Source organism: Salvelinus fontinalis, chromosome 31 (genome assembly GCF_029448725.1).
Source record: "Salvelinus fontinalis isolate EN_2023a chromosome 31, ASM2944872v1, whole genome shotgun sequence".
NCBI classification, from domain to species: Eukaryota; Metazoa; Chordata; class Actinopteri; order Salmoniformes; family Salmonidae; genus Salvelinus; species Salvelinus fontinalis.
In genome coordinates, this window is record NC_074695.1 from 38,346,511 (window position 1) to 38,373,297 (window position 26,787).

Below are 26,787 nucleotides of genomic sequence, written 5' to 3' on the forward strand. Positions count from 1 at the left end.
GGACTGTTGTATACACTATTGTTCTGTTGTATAACAGTAGGAGTGAGGGTGTCGTCTGTTGTTCATTCCATCCTATTAGCACAATGAAACTATTATTTTAGTGTAAACCGAATCCAATGTCATCTGATGTGTGAATTCTCACAGCTGCATTTTGTTGTTCGACTGGGGCTGTGCACTCTGAAGGTAAACACATGCTGTGTAAAAGAGAATCATTGTTATGGACACACGCGCACGCACAAAGAATCCCCCCCCAAACGCACACGTCAAGTTGAGAGATGACAATAGGCACCAGCGGTTAATTGCCGTCCTCTCTTGACTGTCCCCAGGGCACCAATCTGACTGACATCTGCACCGAGCTGCTGCTCCATGGTAACCTGCTCAAGATCTCAGCCGGCAACATCCAGGAGAGAGTCTTCTTCCTGTTTGACAACCTCTTGGTCTACTGCAAGAGGAAGTCCAGGTGAGAACGAGAGAGGGAGGAGATGTAGGGGATGGGGGAGGGAGAGCGGGTGAGGGGGAGGTTGTGATGGGGTGACTGAGATGGTGGAGAGGTAAGTGCCTCATGAAAGTGGCAGGAATGAGCACAACGTGTGTTCATTCAGTGGCAGAAAGAAGCCAGACATGGAAAAACCGAGTGAATCCCCAAATCCTGTTTGTGTAGTGTGTACCAAACAAAACAAAGTCCACCTAACATTGTGTGCTTCAGGACTGTGAAGTTGTTTTTAAAATGTATTTATATATATTTTTGCAACTTTTTTTTCTGTGCAGAAAAAAAACACTCACAATTTTATGTTCAATTTCCTAGGGTTTCTGGGAAGAAGTCCATCAAGAGGACCAAGTCCATCAACGGTCCCCTGTACCTGTTCCGAGGAAGAATCAACACCGAGGTGATGGAGGTGGAAAACGTCGAGGACGGAACAGGTTTGTGCCAGTCCCACCAGTCTTCATATACTGTACAGTGCTGTGACAAAGTATTTGTCCCCTTTCTGTCGTCCAGGTCCTGAGGCAGCAAAGCATCCCCAAACATCACACTACCACCACTATGCTTGACAGTTTTAAGGTTCTTACTGTTGAATGCAATGTTTGGTTTTCGCCAGGCAAAATGGGACCCATGTCGTCTTTGTAAACTCAGGTTCTCTTTATCTAATATTACATTTTAGTTGAAGATCTGATAATATTCCGTATAAAAAATGTGCAAAAATAGAGTAAATCAGAAAGAGGGCAAAAACTTTTTCACTACATTGTAGGAACATCATCCCTCTATTCACCCCCTCCATTTATTCATTCATTTTTAACCTTTATTTAACTAGGAAAGTCAGTTAAGAACAAATTCTTATTTTCAATGACGGCCTAGTGGGTTAACTGCCTGTTCAGGGGCAGAACGACAGATTTGTACCTTGTCAGCTTGGGGATTTGAACTTGTAACCTTTCGGTTACTAGTCCAACGCTCTAACCACTAGGCTACCCTGCCGCCCCATTCAATCATCCCTTGCTCTAATCATTCATCCATGTTTAGGCATTTATCACATTTGTCCTCCATCAGTTGATCATTACATTTTCTTTCTATTTATTTGGGATTAACTCACTACAGGTCTGGCTGACGTAAAATCATAAACGAAAAACACAAATCTATTCTATCTATCCTACAGTGTTACTTAGGCTTCATACAAACCAATAGTATTACAAGATAATGAATTCACTGATGGAGTAGGTGATACACATCTGATGAGTGCTTACAGTTTGGGTGTAACTATGAAATCCTGCATAGGTTTCTCTCACTTTGAATGACTAACGGTCGATAGGGAGGTTATTAAATGAATTTGACGAGTGCTTGCTCGCAGTGATAATGTCTTACATTGGTTCAGACAGGATGCACAACCTGCGTTTCTCACCTTTGAACTTCTGGGATAGCTGCTGCTGCAGGAACTGGAACTTACCAACTTGCCACACTGTTCTGCTCATTTTGCTCTCGTGATTTATTGCACACTAGCCTGTTTTTGCAAGACCTGGGTTAAAGTAGTATTTGAAATGTTTTAAATATTTTAGCTTTGCTTGATTGAGTTTACCTGGCGCATTGAAACAATAAAATTGTCCCAAAACTGCCAACCCTACATATCTTCCATTCCAGGCAAGCTCAAGCAAACTTTCAAAGTATTTGAAAGATTTCAAGTACTATTTGAACCCGGGTCTGATTTGTTTTCTCATGTAGCTCTTGCTTTAGGGCCTTAGGGGTAGAAATGCACTTCTTCCTCTCACATGCCTCCTTTCTGTGCCCCGGGGCTGTTGCCTATCGCCTGGTACGTTCAGAGGTAACCACAAAGAAAAATATGTTCTCTCTGTTTCTCAGAAAGACAAAATAACCTAATAGTGAGACTGAGGTCATGTGCCATTTTTACACTGCCAGTTGTATGTGTCTAACTTGGATGTGTCTAAGGGTAATAATGTGTTGATTTGTAGCATTGTAGAAGCCCTGAAATATCTGTGCTTTTTATACCGTTCAGTTGACAATTTTAAAGCAGTGCTCAAACTACAAATCTCATTCAAACGGATTCCCTCAATATCCTTATTAGCTACCCTCCTGTAGGTTTTCGCTCCAACACCAGTTGTGACTAACCTGATTCAGTTTATCAACCAGATACTTATTAGATCAGGTGTGCTAGATTAGGGCTGGAGTGAGAACCTACTGGACGGTAGCTCTCCAGGAACAGGGTTGGAGAGCCCTGATTTTAAAGTAATACGTTCAGAGTAATAAGGATATTGAGTGAATCCGTTTGAATGAGGTTTGTAGTTTGTGTCTTGTCGGGCCTGTGTTCTTCCACTGAAGAGTACAACCTTGAAATGCGCTGAGGGTAGGTTTCCCATTCACACGAAGAGCAATTCAAAGAGTGTTTTGGCGTGAACGCATTTATCACACTCATTTAGATGAACACAACAACATTACCCTCCTCCCACATCCACTATTGTTTGATACACGCACACCTCAACACCATTAGCCCTTTTTTATGCTCCCATCTTCTCCCCCCCCCCCCCCCCCCCCTCGGTGCCAGGGGGTTTCACATCTATTTATATGACCTTTTAACATTACACTAATGTACTTCCATTACCCCCAGTCCATTCATTATGCATTACAGTCACCTAGAGCCAAAGAGTTGGTCAAATTGGAAGAGCTGAGAGGAGAGGGAGACAAGGAGAGGGAATGCGGAGGCGAGACGGACCTTTCTGTCGAGTCAACGGAAAGATGTCTTTTACTAGTCAGTTATTGTTTGTTATTTTAATTAGCAGTACTTACAGTCTGATGGATATTTGAACTCTGAGGTATTTCAAGGACAAGTGAAGCTTGAGAGTGTTGTGGCTGGGCTGTATTACCCTCCCCGTTACTTCTGAGGTCAACACGAGTTCATGAACACTGCATGTTTTATCCCCAAGAAAAGCTAGTACAGTATTAATATCAATGTCCATCAACAGCATTGAGGTTAAATGTAATAAAGGTTCTTTCTAGAAGAGGAGTCACATGTCGGGTGTGTACCATGGTCCGTTAATTGTTTTTTACCTCTTGTTTTAGCCGACTACCACAGCAACAACTACACGGTGACCAACGGCTGGAAGATCCACAACACGGCCAAGAACAAGTGGTTCGTCTGCATGGCCAAGAACTCGGAGGACAAGCAGAAGTGGCTCGACGCCATCTTGAGGGAACGAGAGCAGAGAGAGAGTGAGTTTAACAAAGAAGGGGCATGTCCTCGCTTTTGGAGTCCTGCTCCCCCCTCCCTTGAGAATGTGAGGCTATCATGTTTTCCGATTGTACTGTCTGACTTCATAGACTTATACAGTATCTCAACAACGCTATGCTATGGTGAGCTAACACAATTAAGGTTCAGATAAATAAATGGTTAGCTTTGCAAGAGGTTACAAATGGAGTCCCTCTGAGATCATGCAGTATGCATGCAAATTAATGCCTCACTAGGACGGTTGTGGTATGCTTATGGTATGTGGATTATAGTATGTCTCACTGCTCATTTTGTCTCTCTCTGGCTTTTGTTTCATAAATACATAAAGATTGTGGCATAAGGACCTAGAACTTTAATACCAAATGAATGCAGAAGAATAGTCTGGAGTTTAACATTCAAAAGAAAGAGCCAGCCGCCTCTTACCATGCAGTACGAGACCCATGTTTGCTAATCAACACTCCCGAGAGGAGAACACACTCTATACAACAGTTCATTCACAAACAAACTCAAGATGCGCTAAAAACAGAATCTTCGATTCCAACAAGAGCCTGAAATAGAACAGCCAGTATCGGCTTGCCTGAAACGGCAGCTCACTAGAGAGTATTGCAACACAGTACCGGTCACGGGTTGTTGTCAGTCTGTGATACCACTCTGTTCTCTCTCTGTTTTGTCTAGCCATCTATACCGTGGCATGAAAATGAGGCTCGTAACACACTTTGTATGCCATTTCGCGACTTGGTGTGGAGTGATTGCAGACGTTTGGCATGAATTAGCAGCTTGGGAGCAGTCTTCAAGAACTGTGTAATTAATAGTGTGTTCAAATCGAGTCACACCCAAAACATCCTGGCACTGGAATAAAATTATCTTTTGGTCCTCTCTAAAAAAAGAATGGCACTAAAATACCTCTTTCTCTAGTTAAAATGTGCTATTTGCGGTAGTGTTTGACTACACATTGAAAAGATGTATTTTGAGGAAGATGGATTATTTGTTCAAAACGTCATTGTAAGCTGAGCACTCTTACTCCTCTTGTTTAATGACTTTGCCTCCATTTCCCCCCCCCCCCCCCCCCTCTTTTGACTTCAAAAGTGTCTCCACATGAGGAGTAAGGACACCTGTTCAGCACTGGCCACCTGTCTTTGTGTTTGCGTGCGCATTGGGGCGTGCTAATAGCGCTTGAAAGGCTTTTACTGACTTCTGTGCCTGCAGGCATGGTGACACCTGATAGCATTGGAGGCAGAAATCACCACTGCTTCCCACCCAAGCTGTAAGTGTATGGGAAGGATTCAACTTAAACAGCTGAGCGTTTTGAACGTTACAACCATACCTGTGTTCTAGCTGTTTACAACAACTGTAGCTTTAATATTTCAAATGTAGCAAATGAGCCTTCCACATGGACTTTAGCGAGCGGTCACCTGATCCTGTGGCTAAAGTGAAGAAGTGGAGCTTTGCAGAGTACCAAGGGCCATGTCGGGTATTGGGTTACTGCGGGCGGAAATTGACCTGAGGCTAACAGATGCCAGATCAGTCACAGTGCAGCCAACCCCACACCCTCACCACACCCCCTGAACCACCGGCCTGGCCCACATCTGGAAGGCTTGACCACATCCCTTTCATCCCTGTTTCACTATTGATACCTAACCCATTGTTGAATCCCAGTTTCCACCAGCACACCTCTTTTAAATGTCCCGCTGTTTTGCCATGGCACTGGCTTTAGTTGGACATTTTGGTTGTAGCCCCTTTTTAAATACTCCCAAGACAGATCCATTATTATTGCCCTGCCAGCTGGATGGGGCTGAGATCGTCTTATCAGTGTTTTCGTGGAGGCTGAGGGGAAATGAGTGGGCTAACATGTTAGCCTGTTTGCCTGTGCCAGTGAGAGTGGGAAGAGGGGGCCTCTGGACAGGCTCTGACAGCTGGACCAGCAGGCCAGGGCCGGGGGCCCCTTGCACCAGGACCAGACCCCATTCTGTTCAATGACTCTTTGTTTGAATCCACTCCAGCTGCTGTCAAGTGTAATCCAACCCCACCTTCATCAGCGGCACCCAGCTCTGGCACCCCCGCAAATTTAGTTGGAATTGTCTGAGTCCCACGGTTTAACAGGACCGAGAGGCTGACACTGGAGTTGAGTTAGTCAGAGAGCCTGGTGATGGAGCTCCAAAGTTCAGAGAGCCCAACAGTGTAGTTTAGCAGCTAACTGAGCCCCACGGTGGAGTTTAGCCAGTCAGAGAGCCTCACAGTGACGCTCCAAAGTTCAGTTAGCCCCACAGTGGAGTTAAGCTGCTCAGAGAGCCCCATGTTGGAGTTACGGTTTAGAAGCTCTATGAGCATGCTGGACCTTCAAAGAGCTCAACATCAACAGACTGTAGATTTGAATTGTCTGTACATATTTGTCATAATTGAACAAATTGCTCACTCAAGGGTGTTGCAGCTTGGTAAACATAACTGCTGCTCTACACTAAAGATAAAGAACTCTGTGGTGTCACAGTACATTACCAGGCGACACAGTACATTGTTCTAGACCTGGACAGACTAACTTCTGGCTTTCCCTCCATAGGAGGTGGCAGATGCGAGCCGCCATGCTCCGTTCCTCTCCTACCCCTGTACCGTGTCAGAAATCCCAACGGGACCCTACAGGCAGGGGCATTGTGTCTTCTCACAGCCCCGTGACAGCCTCTTTCCCCCCCGGGGGCTGAAACGCATAGATGTCTGAGGGCTGACTGGAGGAAATTATGGTGTCCCTCAGGGCTCGGTGTTGGGCCCTCTTTTGTTTTTGCTGGCACTGTGGGACAATAGCTGCTGCCCCCCCCCCCCCCCCCATGCCTTCCAGAGTGTCAGACATGGGAATCAGCATGATGTCTTAGGCAGTGAGAGGAATGATCTGTAGTCTTTATCTCTCTCTCTCGCACATACACTCACACACATTCTCGGACCACACAGTTTATCGTTACCCCTAGACTCACTGTTGGGTTAGAAATATATTAATAATAGTTTATAGTCAACTCAGGCTTTCGATAATGAACTTCATATGCAAAATGCTTTGGTGTCTGACCCCTTGAGTGTTTGTCTGTTGCAGGTCTGAAGCTGGGGATGGAACGGGATGCCTATGTGATGATCGCCGAGAAGGGCGAGAAACTCTACCACATGATGATGACCAAGAGCCGCCACCTGATCAAGGACCGGCGCCGGAAGCTGAGCATCGTTCCCAAGTGCTTCATGGGAAAGTGAGTTCTTCCACACTGAACAGTCCATTGCCTTTGTGCAGGCTAAGCTTGTATTCTCAAATGGCACAGTGGTTGGATGACAAAAATAGGTGCTCAGTTGAGTGGGTGACCTTTCAACTGTGAACACGGGTACTTTTAAGACATCTTCGAGGTACAAATAGATGACACTGTGGGATTCCTCCACTGAACCAAAACCTCTGCTGTTAATAGTGATCATATTATATATACAGTGGGGAGAACAAGTATTGGATACACTGCCGATTTTGCAGGTTTTCCTACTTACAAAGCATGTAGAGGTCTGTAATTTTTATCATAGGTACACTTCAACTGTGAGAGACGGAATCTAAAACAAAAATCCAGAAAATCACATTGTATGATTATTATTTTGTTTCTCTTTTTTTTTTTTTTTTTTTTTTCTTTTCTCCCCAATTTTCGTGGTATCCAATCGCTAGTAATTACTACCTTGTCTCATCGCTACAACTCCCGTACGGGCTCGGGAGAGACGAAGGTCGAAAGCCACGCGTCCTCCGAAGCACAACCCAACCAAGCCGCACTGCTTCTTAACACAGCGCGCCTCCAACCCGGAAGCCAGCCGCACCAATGTGTCGGAGGAAACACCGTGCACCTGGCCCCCTTGGTTAGCGCGCACTGCGCCCGGCCCGCCACAGGAGTCGCTGGAGCGCGATGAGACAAGGATATCCCTACCGGCCAAACCCTCCCTAACCCGGACGACGCTAGCCCAATTGTGCGTCGCCCCACGGACCTCCCGGTCGCGGCCGGCTGCGACAGAGCCTGGGCGCGAACCCAGAGACTCTGGTGGACATTGTATGATTTTTAAGTAATTCATTTGCATTTTATTGCATGACATAAGTATTTGATCACCTACAAACCAGTAAGAATTCCGGCTCTCACAGACCTGTTAGTTTTTCTTTAAGAAGCCCTCCTGTTCTCCACTCATTACCTGTATTAACTGCACCTGTTTGAACTCATTACCTGTATAAAAGACACCTGTTCACACACTCAATCAAACAGACTCCAACCTCTCCACAATGGCCAAGACCAGAGAGCTGTGTAAGGACATCAAGGATAAAATTGTAGACCTGCATAAGGCTGGGATGGGCTACAGGACAATAGGCAAGCAGCTTGGTGAGAAGGCAACAACTGTTGGCGCAATTATTAGAAAATGGAAGAAGTTCAAGATGACGGTCAATCACCCTCGGTCTGGGGCTCCATGCAAGATCTCACCTCGTGGGGCATCAATGATCATGAGGAAGGTGAGGGATCAGCCCAGAACTACACGTCAGGACCTGGTCAATGACCTGAAGAGAGCTGGGACCACAGTCTCAAAGAAAACCATTAGTAACACACTACGCCGTCATGGATTAAAATCCTGCAGCGTGCGCAAGGTCCCCCTGCTCAAGCCAGCGCATGTCCAGGCCCGTCTGAAGTTTGCCAATGACCATCTGGATGATCCAGAGGAGGAATGGGAGAAGGTCATGTGGTCTGATGAGACAAAAATAGAGCTTTTTGGTCTAAACTCCACTCGCCGTGTTTGGAGGAGGAAGAAGGATGAGTACAACCCCAAGAACACCATCCCAACCGTGAAGCATGGAGGTGGAAACATCATTATTTGGGGATGCTTTTCTGCAAAGGGGACAGGACGACTGCACCGTATTGAGGGGAGGATGGATGGGGCCATGTATCGCGAGATCTTGGCCAACAACCTCCTTCCCTCAGTAAGAGCATTGAAGATGGGTCGTGGCTGGGTCTTCCAGCATGACAACGACCCGAAACAACACACAGCGAGGGCAACTAAGGAGTGTCTCCGTAAGAAGCATCTCAAGGTCCTGGAGTGGCCTAGCCAGTCTCCAGACCTGAACCCAATAGATAATTTTTGGAGGGAGCTGAAAGTCCGTATTGCCCAGCGACAGCCCCGAAACCTGAAGGATCTGGAGAAGGTTTGTATGGAGGAGTGGGCCAAAATCCCTGCTGCAGTGTGTGCAAACCTGGTCAAGAACTACAGGAAACGTATGATCTCTGTAATTGCAAACAAAGGTTTCTGTACCAAATATTAAGTTCTGCTTTTCTGATGTATCAAATACTTATGTCATGCAATAAAATGCAAATTAATTACTTAAAAATCATACAATGTGATTTTCTGGATTCTTGTTTTAGATTCCGTCTCTCACAGTTGAAGTGTACCTATGATAACAATTAAAGACCTCTACATGCTTTGTAAGTAGGAAAACCTGCAAAATTGGCAGTGTATCAAATACTTGTTCTCCCCACTGTACATTGATAATAACATTTGAAATCCCTACATTCTGTAGGTCTGAGGGAGGTGGATCACAACAGGGATGTTGAAAAGGGTTCCATCCATTCTATCTAACCATTCCATGACTGATTTCTGTTGCATATAATTACCGGCCACTGAGAAGTAGAGGAGGAATTGAATGGCCAGCAGGGTCCTGGCAGAATGCCTAACCTGGCCCTATCATTACATCTCTCCTAGCCTGCCATAATGATACCTACTGTAATCACCCTTGCATTTGGGACGGCCTAAGTTGATTCCCTTACACACCGTATCATTAAGCAGGCGCTTCCTGAGTCTGCCGGCCTTTCCTCATCCATGTGCTCACACACACACACACACACACACACACACACACACACACACACACACACACACACACACACACACACTCTTAAGCAAACCCGGTGCAATCATTCACGCCACACACTACACACCACTCACTAATACAATCAGTTTCCCAACCCCAACTGATGAGTGAGATGACTGGGAGTTGTTTTCCATCCTGTGTTGGGAGGCGACTGTTTTCAACCAACACATATAGAGCTTCCTTAAGGAAGAGACCTTCCCTTTAACTGCTAGTGCATCATTAGACAGACCCTTCAACAGCGAGACGCTGGACTAAGCAGCTCTTTTTTTCCTGTCCCCCCAGTCTTTCAATGCTGTGAATGAACAATGAGGGCCTGGTTTGCCTCCAGTAATGCATTTTCCATTACGCCCCACAGCTCCACACACAGTGTTTTGCGAGATTCCGAACAGTTATTAAAATTATTTATTATTTGGCACAATTTTTTTTTTGGGGGGGGGGGGGGGTGAATATAAAAAAGAGGGTAAAACCGTGATGGTGATCACTGGAGCTTACATTATGGAGTGAGTCAGCATCCAAGGGAAATATTTAATGAGTTTCTATAGAACTGTAAACCGCAATGCAACCTGCAATGAAATGTCAGGGAGGTAAGATTCGATGGGCATTATAGGTGGGGCTGTTGCCATTATGTCTTCAGCTTTCAGTATTATTTGAGAGGACACTGACAGGTAGTGTAGGTTCCTGTATTCGATTTAGTAAAGGGTTAAAATTCACTATAAAATATAAAAATATATACAAATACATTGAGCCAACCAGCATCTATCGATGTCATCTGTCAAAATAATGACGTTGGATATCAATGGAGTTTTTAGTTGATAACACCAATAAGTGGTCAACGTACACATTCTAACCAGTTTTCAACCCCACGAATCAACGCAAGCATTTCAAGGGGTGGGTGGTTTATTTCAAGAAGAATTCCCGTTTGTTGACAACTCAATTAAATATAAACCAAATACGGATGTTGATTTTACGTTAAGTCAAGATTTTGTCCCGGAAGGTAACTACTATCATATCGAAGACGAGGTGCTATAAAATAACCCCTCCTTTTCTTTCCCCAAAGATGTTTACTCTACTGACTGTCTCGTACCCAGACAAGCTCAGTGCGTCAAGCCATTCAAGCCATCCATGTTTTCTGATTATTATTTTTATTTTGCTCACTCTGCTAGACATCTAGTTCGGGCTCCTAATGAATCCTTTTCCAGGAAAAGCGCTCTACCTCTTAATGCAACCATATAGCCTGTGTGTGTTTGAGTGTGTGATCACACGTGCGAGCGTGTGTGCGCATGTCTGTGTGTGTGCGTGTGTGTGCGCACGCTTTGCATGTGCACGTGCTCTCCCTTCTCCGTGGCTGTCTGAGAAAAGCGATCCATGTAAGCACAAGGGGTTTTTCAGCACTCTTACCTCCTGTCAGCACCTCACTGTAGAGTGAACAAGAGGCTCTCACTTTCCCTCCCTTCCTGTTTCTATTGCTCTTTAACCACTCTGTACTTCTGATGTTATTATAAATCAACATAGCTCACTTCGGGAGATGGCATTGCTCACTAAGTGTGGTTATTAGATTAAATGAATCTCGTACAGAATGCCGATTTGGTAGTGCCTCTTATTTACGGAGCTCCCTTAATTCCACCATTTGTCAACAGCGTATTTGGGTGGTTGGTCATACTTGGTTCTTCTTTTAGCCTTCCTCATTCTCACCCGATTTGCTGCTGTTTTTTTTTTTTTTTTTTTTTTTTTTTGTGCCCACATTTTGTGCCTGTATTGCATCATGAGTACGGCAATGCACCAGGGCCAGGTCTGTACTCATTAGGCACGAAATGAAGAACCATGGAGGGAACCATGGTTCTTCTTTCTTATTACTTATTACTTGTGTACTTGTGTAAGAAAGGCTTGGTTTTGTTTTGTGTAAAAGCATTTTTGCTGTTTTGCTATGTTGTGCACAAATAAATAGGACCTAGGTTGGAACATTCTTGCGCATGCTGGATTTGTTAAGGGATGTGGTAATTATTTTTTACAGATTAGTATCTTGTACACGAGAAACAACTTTTTGCAATCAAGTCAACACACTGAGCGTACAAAACATTATGAACACCTGCTCTTTCCTAGACAGAGACTGACCAGGTGAATCCAGGTGAAAGCTATGATCAGTTATTGATGTCACTGGTTAAATCCACTTCAATCAGTGTAGATGAAGGGGAGGAGACATGTTTAAATAAGGATTTTTAAACCTTGAGACAATTGAGACCTTGTGTATATGTGCCATTCAGAGGGTGAATGGGTAAGACAAAAGATTGAAATGCCTTTGAACGGGGTATGGTAGTAGATGCCAGGTGCACTGGGTTGTGTCAAGAACTGCAATGCTGCTGGGTTTTTACACTCAACAGTTTCCCGTGTGTATCAAGAAGGGTCCACCACCCAAAGGACATCCAGCCAACTTGACATAACTGTGGGAAGCATTGTAGTCAACATCCCTGTGGAACGCTTTCAACACTTTATAGAGTCCATGCCCCGACGAATTGAGGCTATTCTGAGGGCAAAAGGGGAGGGGTGCAACTTAATTAGGAAGGTGTTCTTAATGTTTTGTACACTCATTGGATGTCACAGCAGGCTTGTTTTTCAAATGATCCTCACTTTCCAGCCACACATTCCCTGAACAATGCAAGTTCTTTTACGCTGCATGTGTAAACATAATCCCTAAAAACCAGGGGTGGAATGAAGAAAGGACTAAATATGACAGATTGTTTGAAACTAACTGGTTGGTGTTTTTTTATGTGTGTCTTTTGCAGCTGCTCTGGAAAGTTAAACTCTTCTTCTGCTTTGGAAAAAACACACATTGTTCAGAAATCACATCCAGGGCCGGTTCTAGGAGGGTGCTAGATTGGGCTTTGCCCACCCAATCAGAAATAATGCAACATATTTAATGGAACATATTTAAAATAAAGTAAAATAAATGCATGCTTATTTAAAATTGAAGCCATAAAGCTGAGGAGCAAAATGTTGGTAAAGATATTGTCCTTAAATTTACACTTCTGAGGTCAAAAAAGGGATGCAACTCAATAGTAGGAAGGTGTTCTGTACACTTAGTGTTTTGTTTTGTACACTTAGTGCCCTATTTCACAAGGGGACCTACTTGACACGTACCTCAGGTTCCTTGTTCAAGAGGAAGCAAGCCTCTTGTTGACTGACTGATAACAATATTTCCAATAGCTCATTTGGAAGACCTCATTCTAGTATGCTGTAGGTAAAGAATTGATGAAGCTTCCGATACAGACGTACACACACACACACACACACACACACACACACACACACACACACACACACACACACACACACACACACACACACAGCCTCTCTGTATTCTCATCATTAGCAGTGATTTACTCCTCTGTGTGACCGCTCCAGTATCGAAATGAACCAGAACGCTTACGTAACACCCCACCTGGCCAGAGTCCACTTGAGCCTTCTGCCAATGTCAATCAGCAGCATGTCTCTTTGAAAAACACACGCAGCCGCACACACACAGTCACACACACACATACATACACAGTCGCACAAACACACACTTGTGAGAGGTGCAAGACACAGATCTGGCTGACAATCCCCTCCACATACACACCACCACAGGCCAAAAAAAGCAGTACCCCCATTCAGTAGGTCATGAGTGACTCTTTTATTTATGGTAAAATATGCCCATTGTAAGTCAACCGGACAGACAAGCTCAGGTGGGAGCAGATGGCTCAAGGTGTCTGTGTTCTAGCATGAACACACACGCTACAGGAATCACACGTTTACTGCTTTCACAGTGATACCCACACACATTTTGGCGTGAACACGCGGGAATCACACTTTTCTTCTGCTTTTGCAGCAGGGCACATAAGCATGCTTACACAGACCGAGACACGCACACACTTGTTTTTCTATCCTTGTGGCGACCAAAAATTGATTTCCATTCAACATCCTATTTACCCTAAACCCTAACCTTAAACCACTAAACCTAAATGGAGGACAAAATAGTGCAGACAGACATGGTTGCCCTGTTTTTAGCTTCTAGCCAACTTTGTAGCATATCTTTTTTTCTGTGTGTGTTATTTGTTATGTTATTTCTCAGAACGTTTCTTGTATTACAACCTACAGCTGGAAATAACTTTAGGATATTAGATCCGTGGTCAGTCACCAGAAGTTCAAGCAAAAATGTGATTTTCCCTGACCTGGAACCTTTCAGAGGCCGTTCTGTTCATCCTGGGGGCTGCACCAAAACTTTGACACCGGAGAAGAGGTAGGAGTGAGGCCCTAGTCAGACTCAGGCGGCATCCACCGCTTCCAAGTATATAACTTGCTAATGTTCAGTCCCTGGACAATAAAATAGACAAACTCAATGCAAGGGTCTCTTTCCAGAAAGCCATCAGGAACTGTAACATACTCTGTTTTACGGAATCATGGCTCTCTCTGGATATATTGTCCCCGTTATTTGGTCATTGTCATATGCCGTGTATATTCCCCCCGAAGCCGACACCGCGACAGCTCTTAAGGAACTGCACTGGACTACATGCAAACTGGAAACCACATATCCTGAAGGCACATTTATTGTAGCTGGAGAGTTTATTAAAGGAAAGTTTAAGGAAACCGAAGTTCTATCAGCGCATGTCCTGTGCTACACGTGCAACACTGACTCTGGATCATTGCTACTCTCCCTTCTGGGATGGCTACAAGGCCCTCCCCCGCACGCCCTTAGGCAAATCAGATCACGCCTCCATTCTACTTCTCCCCACCTAGGCAGGAACTTCAACGGGAAGCTCCTGTGGTAAGGACTGTTTTAACGTTGGTCTGACCAGTCAAAATCTATGCTTCAAGGTTGTTTTGAACACGCGGACAGGGAAATGTTTTGGGTCGCCTCTGAGAATAGTATCGACGTATACACTGACTCGGTGACTGGGTTCATCAGCTAGTGCATCGAGGGTGTTGTTCCCACTGTAACGATTAGAACTTATCCAAATCAAAATCTGTGGATAGATTGCAGCATTCACGTAAAACTGAAAGCGCGAACCACTGCATTTAACCATGGCAAGGTGACTGGGAACATGAACGTATACAAACAGACCAGCTACGACCTCCGTAAGGCAATCCAAGAGGAAAAACAGCAGTACAGGGACAAACTGGAGTTGCAATTCAATGACTCAGACACGAGACGTATGTGGCAGGGACTTCAGACAATCACAGATTATAAAAGGAAAGCCAGCAACGTTGCAGACACCTCGCTCCCGGACGAGCTAAATACCTTTGCCCGCTTCGAGGAAAACACCTTAGAGCCGCCGATGTGGGCCCCTGACGCTCTTGAGGACTGTGTGCTCCTCTTCTCCGTTGCTGACGTGAGCCAGTCATTTAAGCATGCTAATCCTCGCAAGGCTGCCAGCCCAGACGGCATCCTAAGCCGCGTCCTCTGAGCTTGTGCAGACCAGCTTGCTGGAGCGTTTACGGACATTCTATCTCCACATCCCAGTCTGCTATCTCCACTTGCTTCAAGCTGTCCATCATTGTTCCTGTACCCAAGAAAGCGAAGTTAACTGAACTAAATGACTATAGACCCATTCCATTTTGTCATTATGAAGTGTTTTGAGGCTAGTTAATGACCATATCACCTCCACCATACATGACACCCTAGACCCAATACAATTTGAATATCGCCTCAACAGATCCACAGACGACGCAATCGCCACTGCACTGCACACTGCCCTATCCCACCTGGACAAATTACCTATGTAAAAATGCTGTTCATCTTCTACAGCTCAGCCTTCAACCCCATAGTGCCCTCCAAGCTCATCACTAAGCTCAGGGACCTGGATCTGAACCACTCTCTGTGCAACTGGGTCCTGGACTTACTGACGGGCCGACCCCAAGTGGTGAAGGTAGACAACAACACCACCGCCACACTGATCCTCAACATGGGGGCCACACGGGTGCATGCTCAGCCCCCTTCTGTACTCCTCGTTCACCCATGACTGCATGGCCACGTCTCCAACGCAATCTTCAAATTTGCTGATGATACAACAGTGGTAGGCCTGAATACCAACAATGACGAGACGGCCTACAGGGAGGAGGTGAGAGCCCTGGCGGAGTGTAGCAAGAAAAATAACCTCTCCCTCAAAGTCAACAAAATGAAGGAGCTGATTGTGGACTACAAGAGACCGCAGAGAGAGCACCCCACCCACAGCGACTGGGCTGCAATAGAGTGGGTCAAAAGCTTCAAGTTCCTCTCCGTGCACATCACTGACAACCTGAAATGGTCCCTTCACACAGACAGCGTGGTGAAGAAGACACAGCAGGACCTCTTCAACCTCAGGAGGTTTAATATATTTGTCTTGGCCCCTAAGACCCTCACAAAATGAAAATTAATCAGATGCATTATTGAGAGCATCCTGTCGGGCTGTATCACCGCCTGGTACGGCAATTGCACCATCTGCAACCACAGAGGGTGGTGCAGTTAGCCCAAAGCATCACCGGGGGCACACTGACCTCCAGGACATCTACAGCACCCAGTGTCACAGGAAGGCCAAGAAGATCATCAAGAACCTCAGCTATCCAAGGCATGGCCTGTTCACCCCGCTGCCATCTAGAAGGCAGAGACCGTACAGGTGCATCAAAGCTGGGACCATCAGACTGTTAAACAGTCACCACTATCCGGCCTCCGCCAAGTACCCTGCCCTGAACCTTAGGGAAGCAGTCTATCTACAGAGTCATTGAACAATGGTCACATTAACAATGTTTACATACAGTTTCATCCACTTCATATGTATATACTGTATTCTAGTCATGGCTCATCTTATATAACTTATTTTTTTATTTGTCTTGATTATGTGTGTTTTTATTGCTACTGTAGGTATTACTGCGCTGTTGGAGCTAGAAACGCAAGCATTTCGCTGCACGTGTGATAAAATCAGCAAATCTGTGTACGCGACCACAAAACTTTGATTTGATAACACTAACGCCTAAAATTTAAAATAGCCTTTGTGCTTGTGGGGACGTGATACTTTTCCTTGTTTTACTATCCTTGTGGGGACTTTTGGGGATTTCAGGTCCGAGGATAGAACAAGACCACACACGCATTGCATGAACACACACACATTGCATGAACACATGCATACATACATTTTGGCATTAACACACACACAAATCACACATTTGGCCTGCTTTCGCAGGAATGCTCATGAACACACGTACACATTTATTATGAAAACAAATGCACAGGAATCGCACGTCAAGGCTGCTTTCGCACCAGAGCACATGAGCAAACACATGGGTCGTTATACTCACAAAAAGCTTATTTCTCTCAAATTTTCTGCACAAATGTGTTTACATCCCTTTTAGTGAGCATTTATCCTTTGCCAAGATAATCCATCCACCTGACAGGTGTGTCATATCAAGAAGCTGATTAAACAGCATGATCATTAAACAGGTGTGCTGGGGACAATAAAATCCCATTCTAAAATGTGCAGTATTGTCACACAACACTATGCCACAGATGTCTTAAGTTTTGAGGGAGTGTGCAATCGGCATGCTGACTGCAGGAATGTCCAACAGAGCTGTTTCCAGAGAATTGTATATTCATTTCTCTACCATAAGCCGCCTCTAATGTCGTTTTAGAGAATTTGGCAGTACATCCAACCGGCCTCATAACTGCAGACCATGTGTAACCACGTCAGCCCAGGACCTCCACATCCGGCTTTGTCTGAGGAGGGGGGTGCTGAGGAGTATTTCCGTCTGTAATAAAGCCCATTTGTGGAAAAACTTCCGATTGGCTGTGCCTGGCTCCGAAGTGTGTGGGTCTATGCCCCATTCAAAAGAGAACCATTGCGCTCTCCCAGAAGCTTGGCTGGTGCGTAAAACCCACAAATTCAGACAAACAAAAAGGTGTTATGGCTTCGCACTCAGACGTTGCATAAAGCTTACTTAATTATTATTATTTTATTTATTTTTTCCCATTGCATCAGGGATAGCGTACACAGATGTTTCAGCTTTACAGCCTTTCAGTGTGTAGGAACATTTTATTTGAATTCAAAACAGAATTTGTAAAGAACAACAAAAAAAACAGCAGCAGGTTTTCTAACCAGAGTTGCCACCCATCTGCCAATCAGGGATGTGGATTTTCTGGTCTACCTGTATACAAATTAGTCGCAAAGAAATACAGAATTATAGGGTAAGGGAGTGGGCACGAAGGGCAACTCACTATGCCCTCCCAGGCCCACCCATGGCTGCACCCCTGCCAGGTCGTGAAATCCATAGATTAGGGCCTAATGAATTTATGCCAATTGACTGATTTCCTTCTATGAACTGTAGCTCAGTAAAATCTTTGAAATTGTTGCATTTTAGATTTTTGTTCAGTATACATCTAATAGTCAAATCATAATTGAAAAGTAGGTGAGCTGGTTCTACTCTTTTTGGCCATTTTCTGGTGTTTTGTGGTGAAAAACTGATTGGCTCTATCGTAACACGGCAACCCTGTTACCCATAGTCAGGCTAGAAATATTTCAATAATGACATGTTTTTTGTGAAGCTTGCATTCAATTGCCCCTGGCTGTTGCACACAACAAGCTTCCATTATTTCCTGTCACAAGGGGATTTATGGCAGACTTTAAAAAAAATGAAATCGTCAACCTGTTACTTAATTTGGCATTTAATAGGCACTTACTCTAGTCATTTATTTTATTTAACCTCTTGATTATAATGTTTTTTTGTTGTTGAAATCAAACGTTTTTTTTTCTTCTTTTTACATCTCAAAAGGCACCGAATTGGTGGAATGACCCACATACACCTTTTGCATGAACATACACATAGGAATCACACATTTAACCTGCTTTCGCAGGAATGCTCTCTCAAACACACATTCACACAATCAGACACACGCTCACATTCACTGTTCCTCGTTCTCCGGGGAATTGATTTTGCTCAGTGGCGTGGAAGATTGAGCAGAGGGAAATGTAATTTTCTCTTCTCCAAACATTTGTCCAACACTCGGTGTCAGAAGAGGGAGAATACACTTTGAGGAGAGAATCTGTATTTATGTGAGAAAGCTTCTGTATGAATGGCACCACACAAGCCATGAATTGGCACTTTTTGGAGCGAGTAATGAAAGAGATGGGTGGAGAAATGGAGAAAGATGGGGTTTAAGGCTGGTGGGAGGGGAGCAAGAGAGAAGGATAGAAAGTGGTAGGAAACGTGGGTTAGGGGATGACGAGGGAGAGGAGTGAAAGGGAGAGAAGGCAGAAGTAGCTTTGGGAGAGCTTATGTTACAAAGGACTTTAAAGGGCTATTTATACCCTACGGAGACGGACCCTACAGAGCGTAGCACAATGTCGTTTTTCGTCACAAAAGGGTGCTCTCCATTCTACGTATTCCCGTGCCACATGAAGATTGTCATGCACCGTATCATTCCTTGCGTAGCCATGGGGGATGCGAGGTGTAGGCAATGAAGCCCGCTTGGTTCCTTGATCTGATATATAGGCCATGCATCAACGTAACCTATTTTGCATTGATAAATAAATATTATCTCAGCATATGTTCAAACAGTAAACCAAACAACATTGTAGCCTTATTAGAATCCCCCAAAAATGTATTTTGTTTTAAAAGTAATAACTATTGATTCCAGGCTATTGGTAAAAACAGCTGCCAGAGATGTGCTTTTTCTCTGTGACCAAAACATGATGACATTCTATTTTTAGCTGATATGGGAGTGAATACTTTGAAACAGCATAGCAAATTATGATAATGTTGTAGGTTACACCGGCAAGTATAAGAATATTTGCCAGGGCGTATTATTTCATTGTAAATCGGATTATTTCACATGGTGATGTGGGAATTTATTCTACTTCAAAATCACTTTATATTCAAGATTGCTGTCTTGGTTTAGCTTGGCATTAAACAAATAGCCTATTTTGCATTGATAACCAAATATTATAATCTCAGCGACTGTTCAAACAATAAACCAAACAACATTGTAGCCTTTTTATTAGAATCCTCCCAAAATGATTTTGTTTAGAAATGACGTTATTTGGAAAAGTAAAAACAGATAGGCATGTGCTTTTATTTCATGACTAAAAATGACTTTCTATTTTTAGCTGATAAGGGAGTGAATACATTGAAGCAGCATGTCAAACAGGGATAATATATTATGTTACACCGGCAAGTATAACAATATTTGCCAGGGCATATTATTTCATTTTAAATCCGATTTATTTCGCATGGCGATGTGGGAAGCTAAAAGGCTAGCTAGCTTGTGTGGCTACCCAATTAGCACTGGCTACCCAATATGCACGGCCATTGTCGCAAGAACCCATCGTGGCCCCATAGTGACGAATGACACCGTTTTGATAGCTACGTCACAGATAGAACAATGAGCTGTTTCACCGGATGCATAAATCTGAAGCATCGAGTTGGCATTTCCACTCTCCACCAAATATGGTGGAGGCCCAATGTGGGAGAAGATGGCGTGAGATGGATTTCGGCAACATTGAGACACAATCACATCTCTTTTTTTGTGTGTGGGAGTACTCGGTGAACAGATTTCCTAAATTCTGCAATTTTTTTGCTGAATTACTTGTGATTTTAGTCTTTTTTTAACCAAAAACTTTAGACCTGTGTGGCTCGGGTTTGTTTCCTGCTGGGGCCACATACTGTTCACAAAGAAAGTATGCACCCACTTTCAATAGATATCATATTCCATTTAAAAGATTTTCAATCTATCTACTGAATAAAAATATAAACGCAACATGCAACAATTTTAAAATAGTTTACTGAGTTACAGTTCATATGAGGAAATTAGTCAATTGAAATAAATAAATTAGGTCCTAATCTATGGGTTTCACATGACTGGGAATACAGATATGCATCTGTTGGTCTCCGATACCTTTAAAAACAAATTGACCTCACAATTGGCCTCAGGATCTCGACAAGATATTTCTGTGCATTCAAATTGCCATCTATAAAATGCAATTGTGTTCGTTGTCCGTAGCTTATGCCTGCCCAAACATAACTTCACTGCCACCGTGGGAACTCTGTTCACAACGTTGACATCAGCAAACCGCTCGCCCACACGACACCATACATGTGGTCTGCGGTTGTGAGGCCGGTTGGATATACTGCCAAATTCTCTAAAATGATGTTGGCGGCGGCTTATGGTAGAGAATGTAATATAAATGTATCTGCCAACAGCTCTGTTGGACATTCCTGCAGTCAGCAATGCAATTGTACGCTCCATCAATACTTGAGACATCTGTGGCATTGTTGTGTACATTTTAGAGTGGACTTTTATTGTTCCCAGAAAAAGGTGCACCTGTGTAATGATCATGCTGTTTAATCAGCTTCTTGATATGCCACACCTGTCAGGTAGATGGATTATCTTGGCAAATATACAATTTGAGACAAATTAGCCTTTTGTGCGCATGGAAAATATATGGGATCTTTTATTTCAGCTCATAAAACATGGGACCAAAACTTTAAATGTTGCATTTATATTTTATTTCGCTCTATATATATATTATTGTCTGTTTCCCCACAGTGAGTTTGTGTCGTGGCTGATAGATAGTGGAGAGATCAGCAAGCCAGATGAGGGGGTCAACCTGGGTCAAGCTCTGCTGGAGAACGGCATCATCCACCACGGTGAGAGAACAGTCTCTGTCCTTCATATCTTCCTGTCATTATTTCTGGCTTTCTCCCTCTCTCTGTTTCTGTATCTGTCTCTTGCTCTCTTTCTCCCTCTCTCCGTTTCTGTCTCTGTCTCTTGCACTCTTTCTCCCTCTCTCCGTTTCTGTCTCTGTCTCTTGCTCTCTTTCTCCCTCTCTCCGTTTCTGTATCTGTCTCTTGCTCTCTTTCTCCCTCTCTCTGTTTCTGTATCTGTCTCTTGCTCTCTTTCTCCGGTTCTCTTTTTCTCGCGCTCTTTCTCCCTGTCTCTTTGTCTTTGTCTCTTGCTCTCTCTCTTCCTCCTACTGTCTTTCTATATACATTCTTAAACCATTTAAAATACCATGGCAATAATGATTTTAAATATAAAACATGTAATTTAGTAATATTACAAAATATCATAATAAAGATAGTGTTCTCTACCTTGCACAAAGAGTAATTTCAACATAGGAATGAATTTTCTGCTGAAATTCTCATTACCGCGACACATCCAGCTCTGTCTGAATGTATGTTATGTTGTAATTTAAACAGACTAAAATAAAAAATATTTAAAAAAATAAATAAATGGATGTTCTACTAGATGTTTTCAAATTACAGAAAAATTAACTGAATTTTCATGTATAATAATAATAATAATAATAATAATGGAAACATTTTGGAAAAGTGTCCGTGACTGAAGTTCTCATCCCCCACAACATTTTTGAAGGACTGTTTACACACACATACGCAGAGAGAATTTAAAATAAAGTTTGATTTTGAATGAAGCAACACATCTGCTAGTACCTTCAAGATGGCTACCAGGTAAGCAGATCTCTTTATATTTCTCCAGTTAAAAGTTAAACATTCTCTTTGTCAGACTGCGTACACAACCTTATTGATTATCATTACAGATACAGGTAGTTTTCCACATTTAGAAAAATGTTAGATTTAAAATGTTCTATGAAAATATACTTCATTAATGTCTTATGTGCAATGAGTACAAATGTGTCGTCATGGCTTCTCTATTGTTAGCAAAGCATGCTAAGGTTCCTCATCCTCCGCAACACCATTCTCACCGCTGCAATTTAAGGCCAGTTGCGGTAGAGAGAACTTCTCTTTCGGTAATGAGAATTTAAGACTAGACTATATTTTTAAATATATATTATGAACTATTAATTTAAATATTATTTACTAACTGTTGATATTTTGCTTTATGTCCTGTTTTAATTGCAGACAGTCAGCAAGTGACAAAAAGGAAGCTTTAGCGAAGGCTGACAAAATTCAGAGAAAAAGTTTACACCAACCCAGAACTGCTGGAAGAGTACAGAAGGAAGGAGAGAGAGAGGTTAGGGGTTGGAGAGGTTACAGCAAGAGTAATTTGCGTATATATAGTCATTAAGAAGCCAATGCCCTGATACAGTGTCTATAGGAAGTCAATACCCTACAGTGTTAGGAAGTCTACACTGTGCACACGCGCACACACGCACAATCAGTAAGCCATTCAGTCTCTACAATAGGATGTCCACACATAGTCAGTAAGCCATTTAGTTTGTACAATAGGATGTCCACACACAGTCAGTAAGCCATGTAGTTTGTACAATAGGATGTCCACACACAGTCAGTAAGCCATTCAGTCTCTACAATAGGATGTCCACACACAGTCAGTAAGCCATTCAGTCTCTACAATAGGATGTCCACACACAGTCAGTAAGCCATTTAGTTTGTACAATAGGATGTCCACACACAGTCAGTAAGCCATGTAGTTTGTACAATAGGATGTCCACACACAGTCAGTAAGCCATTCAGTCTCTACTATAGGATGACGTGTACATAACAGTAAGATTTTTCCCATGTTTTGAGACATGCTCATTTCATGTCATGCTTCCTTTCCATTTCCAGGTATAAAAAGTAAATTGTAAAATCAAGAGAACTCGAGATGTAACAAAGAAGCAACATGAAAAGGAGACAAAACAGTGGTGGGAAAACTCAAAGGTATTACAGAAGAAAGAAACAGCTAAAAGCTGTATTAGACATAACACCATCATGCGAGGAATATGATACACTTCAATATGTTCAAGAAGCAAATTAAGTTCTTCAAAATCTTCAAGAAGACACAGCCTCCCCAAGAGAACAGCCATTCTCACCTCAGCAGGTAAATGTCCCTGCCATCAACTCAACTCCTAAAAGAAGAGCGACATCTTGACAGACACCAGGACCAATGAAGACATCTACCCCAAAGGAATTACCCAAAAAGAGGAACAGAAGAAAGAAAACACTATCAAGGTCAAAGTTGCAATGTTTAGAAGAGAAGCTTCTGGAGAGAACCAAAGAGCTGGTCAACCTTGAAAAGACTGAAAAGACTTGAGATGATGGCCAAGAGGAAGCAGATAATTGTCAACATGGAAGGCAGAGCGGTCCAGAAGAAAACTACAAAGAGAGGTCATCAGAGAACATTCCCCAATAACAGCCAGAGAAGACTAATGCGCACACACACTTGTTAGCCACTTCCTTCATCAAGATGAAGTCTCCACTGTAATAAATGGGAAATCTGGAAAAAGAGCCAGATATTCTGTAAGAGAGCCTTAACGAATGGCAAATCTTCATAGAAGATTTCTGTCGGAGAATCCAAGGCACAACCTTTCCAAGGCTCAATTCTTTAAACTTAAGCCATTTTGGATTGGTCAGCGAAGAGTCAGACAGAGAAACATGTGCTTGCAAAACATATGTCAACTTTGGCTTGAAGAGAAAGAAGCTGCACCAGCTTGGAGATGATGTTGCTATGACCCCAAGGGACACTGTACAGGCCAGTGTGTGTAGTGACGATGACATGTACAGGAAATGCAGCAATTTCAAGCATAAGACATTTCACACAACACTGGATCCTTCAACGAAAGGAAACATCATCGTATGGGAGGAGTGGGTCACTAAATCTATAACAAAGAAATGCAAAGATGGGTCCACTGAAAATAAGGAAGTGAGGAATGGGCTTCTTGAGAAGAGGCATACCTCCATTGAAAAGCTGGTGGACCACAAACAGGACCACCTCTCAAACTTCTCCAGACAAAATGATAACATAAAGCACCAGTTTGAAAAGACTGAGGAACTCGAGACCCTGACCCAGAATGATGTAATGGTTCACATAGACTACAGTGAGAACTACGCTTGTAGATACACCAGGGAAATAAAAGAAACTCACTTTGGAGGTGGCAACCAGCAGGTAACCCTCCATACTGGAGTTATTTATCTCGGTGTGGGCAGGGTGGAGTCATTTACATCGCTGTCAGCCTGTCTTCAGCACGACGCCACAGCCACATGGGCTCACCTTGACCCAGTACTGAGGAGCATATGAGAGGAGCATCCAAATGCCAGAAACATCCACTTCATCTCAGATGGGCCCACATCTCAATATTGGAATAGAACCAACTTTACCCAAGCCTCAACAGTGCCGTTCGTGCGAGGATTTAAGCATGTAACATGGAATTTCACGGAGGCGTCCCATGGAAAGGGTGCTTCTGATGGAGTGGGCGGCACCCTGAAAAACCTGGCTGATAGAATTGTGTCCTATGGTACCAGCATACCAGATGCCAAAACTCTCTTTATTCAGCACTGTTCTGTTTTTGCATGTGTTGTTTTTATGTGTTCTCTGTTTTTAGCCTATGTATGTCATGTACTTTTGAAGCACTGCGAAATGAAATTGATTGAACTTGAATCCATGATTGTGCCAATATTATCTCATTTATTTTCAACATTAAATGTTATGTTTTTTACCATACCTCAGTCTTAGTATACTAACTAGCATTACCGAAATCATCAACCTCATTTGTGAAACCTGTGTATCATTACTGCAGCAGGTTTTCATTTAATGTTCATTTAATGAATGGAAAAACAGTAATTTGCGTTGAAATGCATGTGCAGGTTATGTTCTTTCAGGTTTGCCACATCATTATGAAAATATGTCAGGTTTCAATGCAATGCAATATCAAAAATATTAGGTTGTAGATTTCGGAAGGTGTTGCGGTAATGAGAGATCAGTCATGGAAATTTCTTGATGCAAGTCTTTTTAAAGCTTTCATGTTTGAAATCTTTGAAACCAAGATTCTGTGAGAATCACCCAATTTATGCATTGAAAACAGAAAATAATAGACACACGTATACGCAGATAAATAATGTATGAATGGTGCTGACAGAGAATCACTGCATCTAAGGCGATAACGGACTTGAACTTTGAAAGCCGTCTCACTCTGAAACTGAGCGACCCCTGCATATTTCTGACACCGCCTACGGTGGCTCAGTAGCCCACAGACAACACTGACTGGATTAGGGGGGTTGTTGGATAGCGGAGGCCACTGACGGTGATGGCTTTGGCCTCCGGGGGACAGGGCTGTCACCCATTAGGCACTGATCTTAAGGGGGGAGGCGATGGGGGACAGGTAATGGTGACTGAGATTCAGCGTGACAGCAGAGGGTGGCGGGGAAAGAAGGCAGGAGAGCGAGAGACACACGTTTTGGTCATTGGTAGCTCTGTGTGTGTCGAGTCACAGCATCTCAAAACCGTACACCAATTTCCCCCTGTGTTTTCCCCTTTGGACTCAACGGGTCTCCCCTTGCACTGGCACAATGGATGTTCTGTAAGTGTTTATCTATACTCAACAGCAACCCTACTGGTTAAAGGAAGTGTGATGGTGATGAATGTTTAACTATTACACCAATCAGTTGTTGACATCTCTCCCTCTCACTTTCTTTCTTCCTTTCATTATTTCTTTCTTGATATTTCAGTGTCCGACAAGCACCAGTTCAAGAATGAGCAGGTGTTGTACCGTTTCCGCTACGACGACGGCACCTATAAGGCCAGGAGCGAGATGGAGGACATTATGTCAAAGGTACAGTATCTATCTACAGTGCCTTCAAAAGTATTCGTACTCCTGACTTATTCCACACTTTCTTGTTGCAGCCAGAATTCAAAATGGATTCATAAATATTTTGTGTCACCCATCTACACACAATACCCCATAATGACAGTGAAAACATGATTTTAGACATTTTTGCAAATGTATTGAAAATGAAATACATAAATATCAAATTTACATACGTATTCACAGCACTGAGTGATTACAGCTGTGAGTCTTTTGCCCGTTATTCTTTTCTAAATTCTTAAAGCACTGTCAAATTGGTTGTTGATCATTTCGGGACAACCATTATCAGGTCTTGCAATAGATTTTCAAGACGATTTAAGTCAAAACTGTAACTCGGCCACTCAGGAACATTCACCGTCTTCTTGGTAAGCAACTCCAGTGTATATTTGACCTCGTGTTTTAAGTTATTGTCCTACTGAAAGGTGAATTAATCTCCCAGTGTCTGGTGGAAAGTAGACTGAACCAGGTTTTCCGCTAGGATTTTGCCTGTGCTTAGCTCCATTCTGTTTCTTTTTTATCCTGAAAAACTCCCCAGTCCTTAACAATTACAAGCATATTTATAACATGGTGCAGCCACTACTATGCTTGAAAATATGGA

At 43.3% G+C, this 26,787-nt stretch overlaps 1 protein-coding gene across 1 annotated transcript in view; it reads left to right on the plus strand.

Moving 5' to 3' along the window:
* The window catches only part of prex1 (phosphatidylinositol-3,4,5-trisphosphate-dependent Rac exchange factor 1), a 109,525-nt gene that overhangs the window by 35,154 nt on the left and 47,584 nt on the right, over positions 1-26,787 (plus strand). Inside the window, exons 7-12 of the mRNA XM_055892550.1 lie at positions 327-460; positions 806-921; positions 3,563-3,712; positions 6,802-6,949; positions 21,176-21,276; positions 26,053-26,156. Of these exons, the coding sequence (XP_055748525.1) occupies positions 327-460; positions 806-921; positions 3,563-3,712; positions 6,802-6,949; positions 21,176-21,276; positions 26,053-26,156 (753 nt within the window). The remainder of the gene's footprint in view (positions 1-326; positions 461-805; positions 922-3,562; positions 3,713-6,801; positions 6,950-21,175; positions 21,277-26,052; positions 26,157-26,787) is intronic.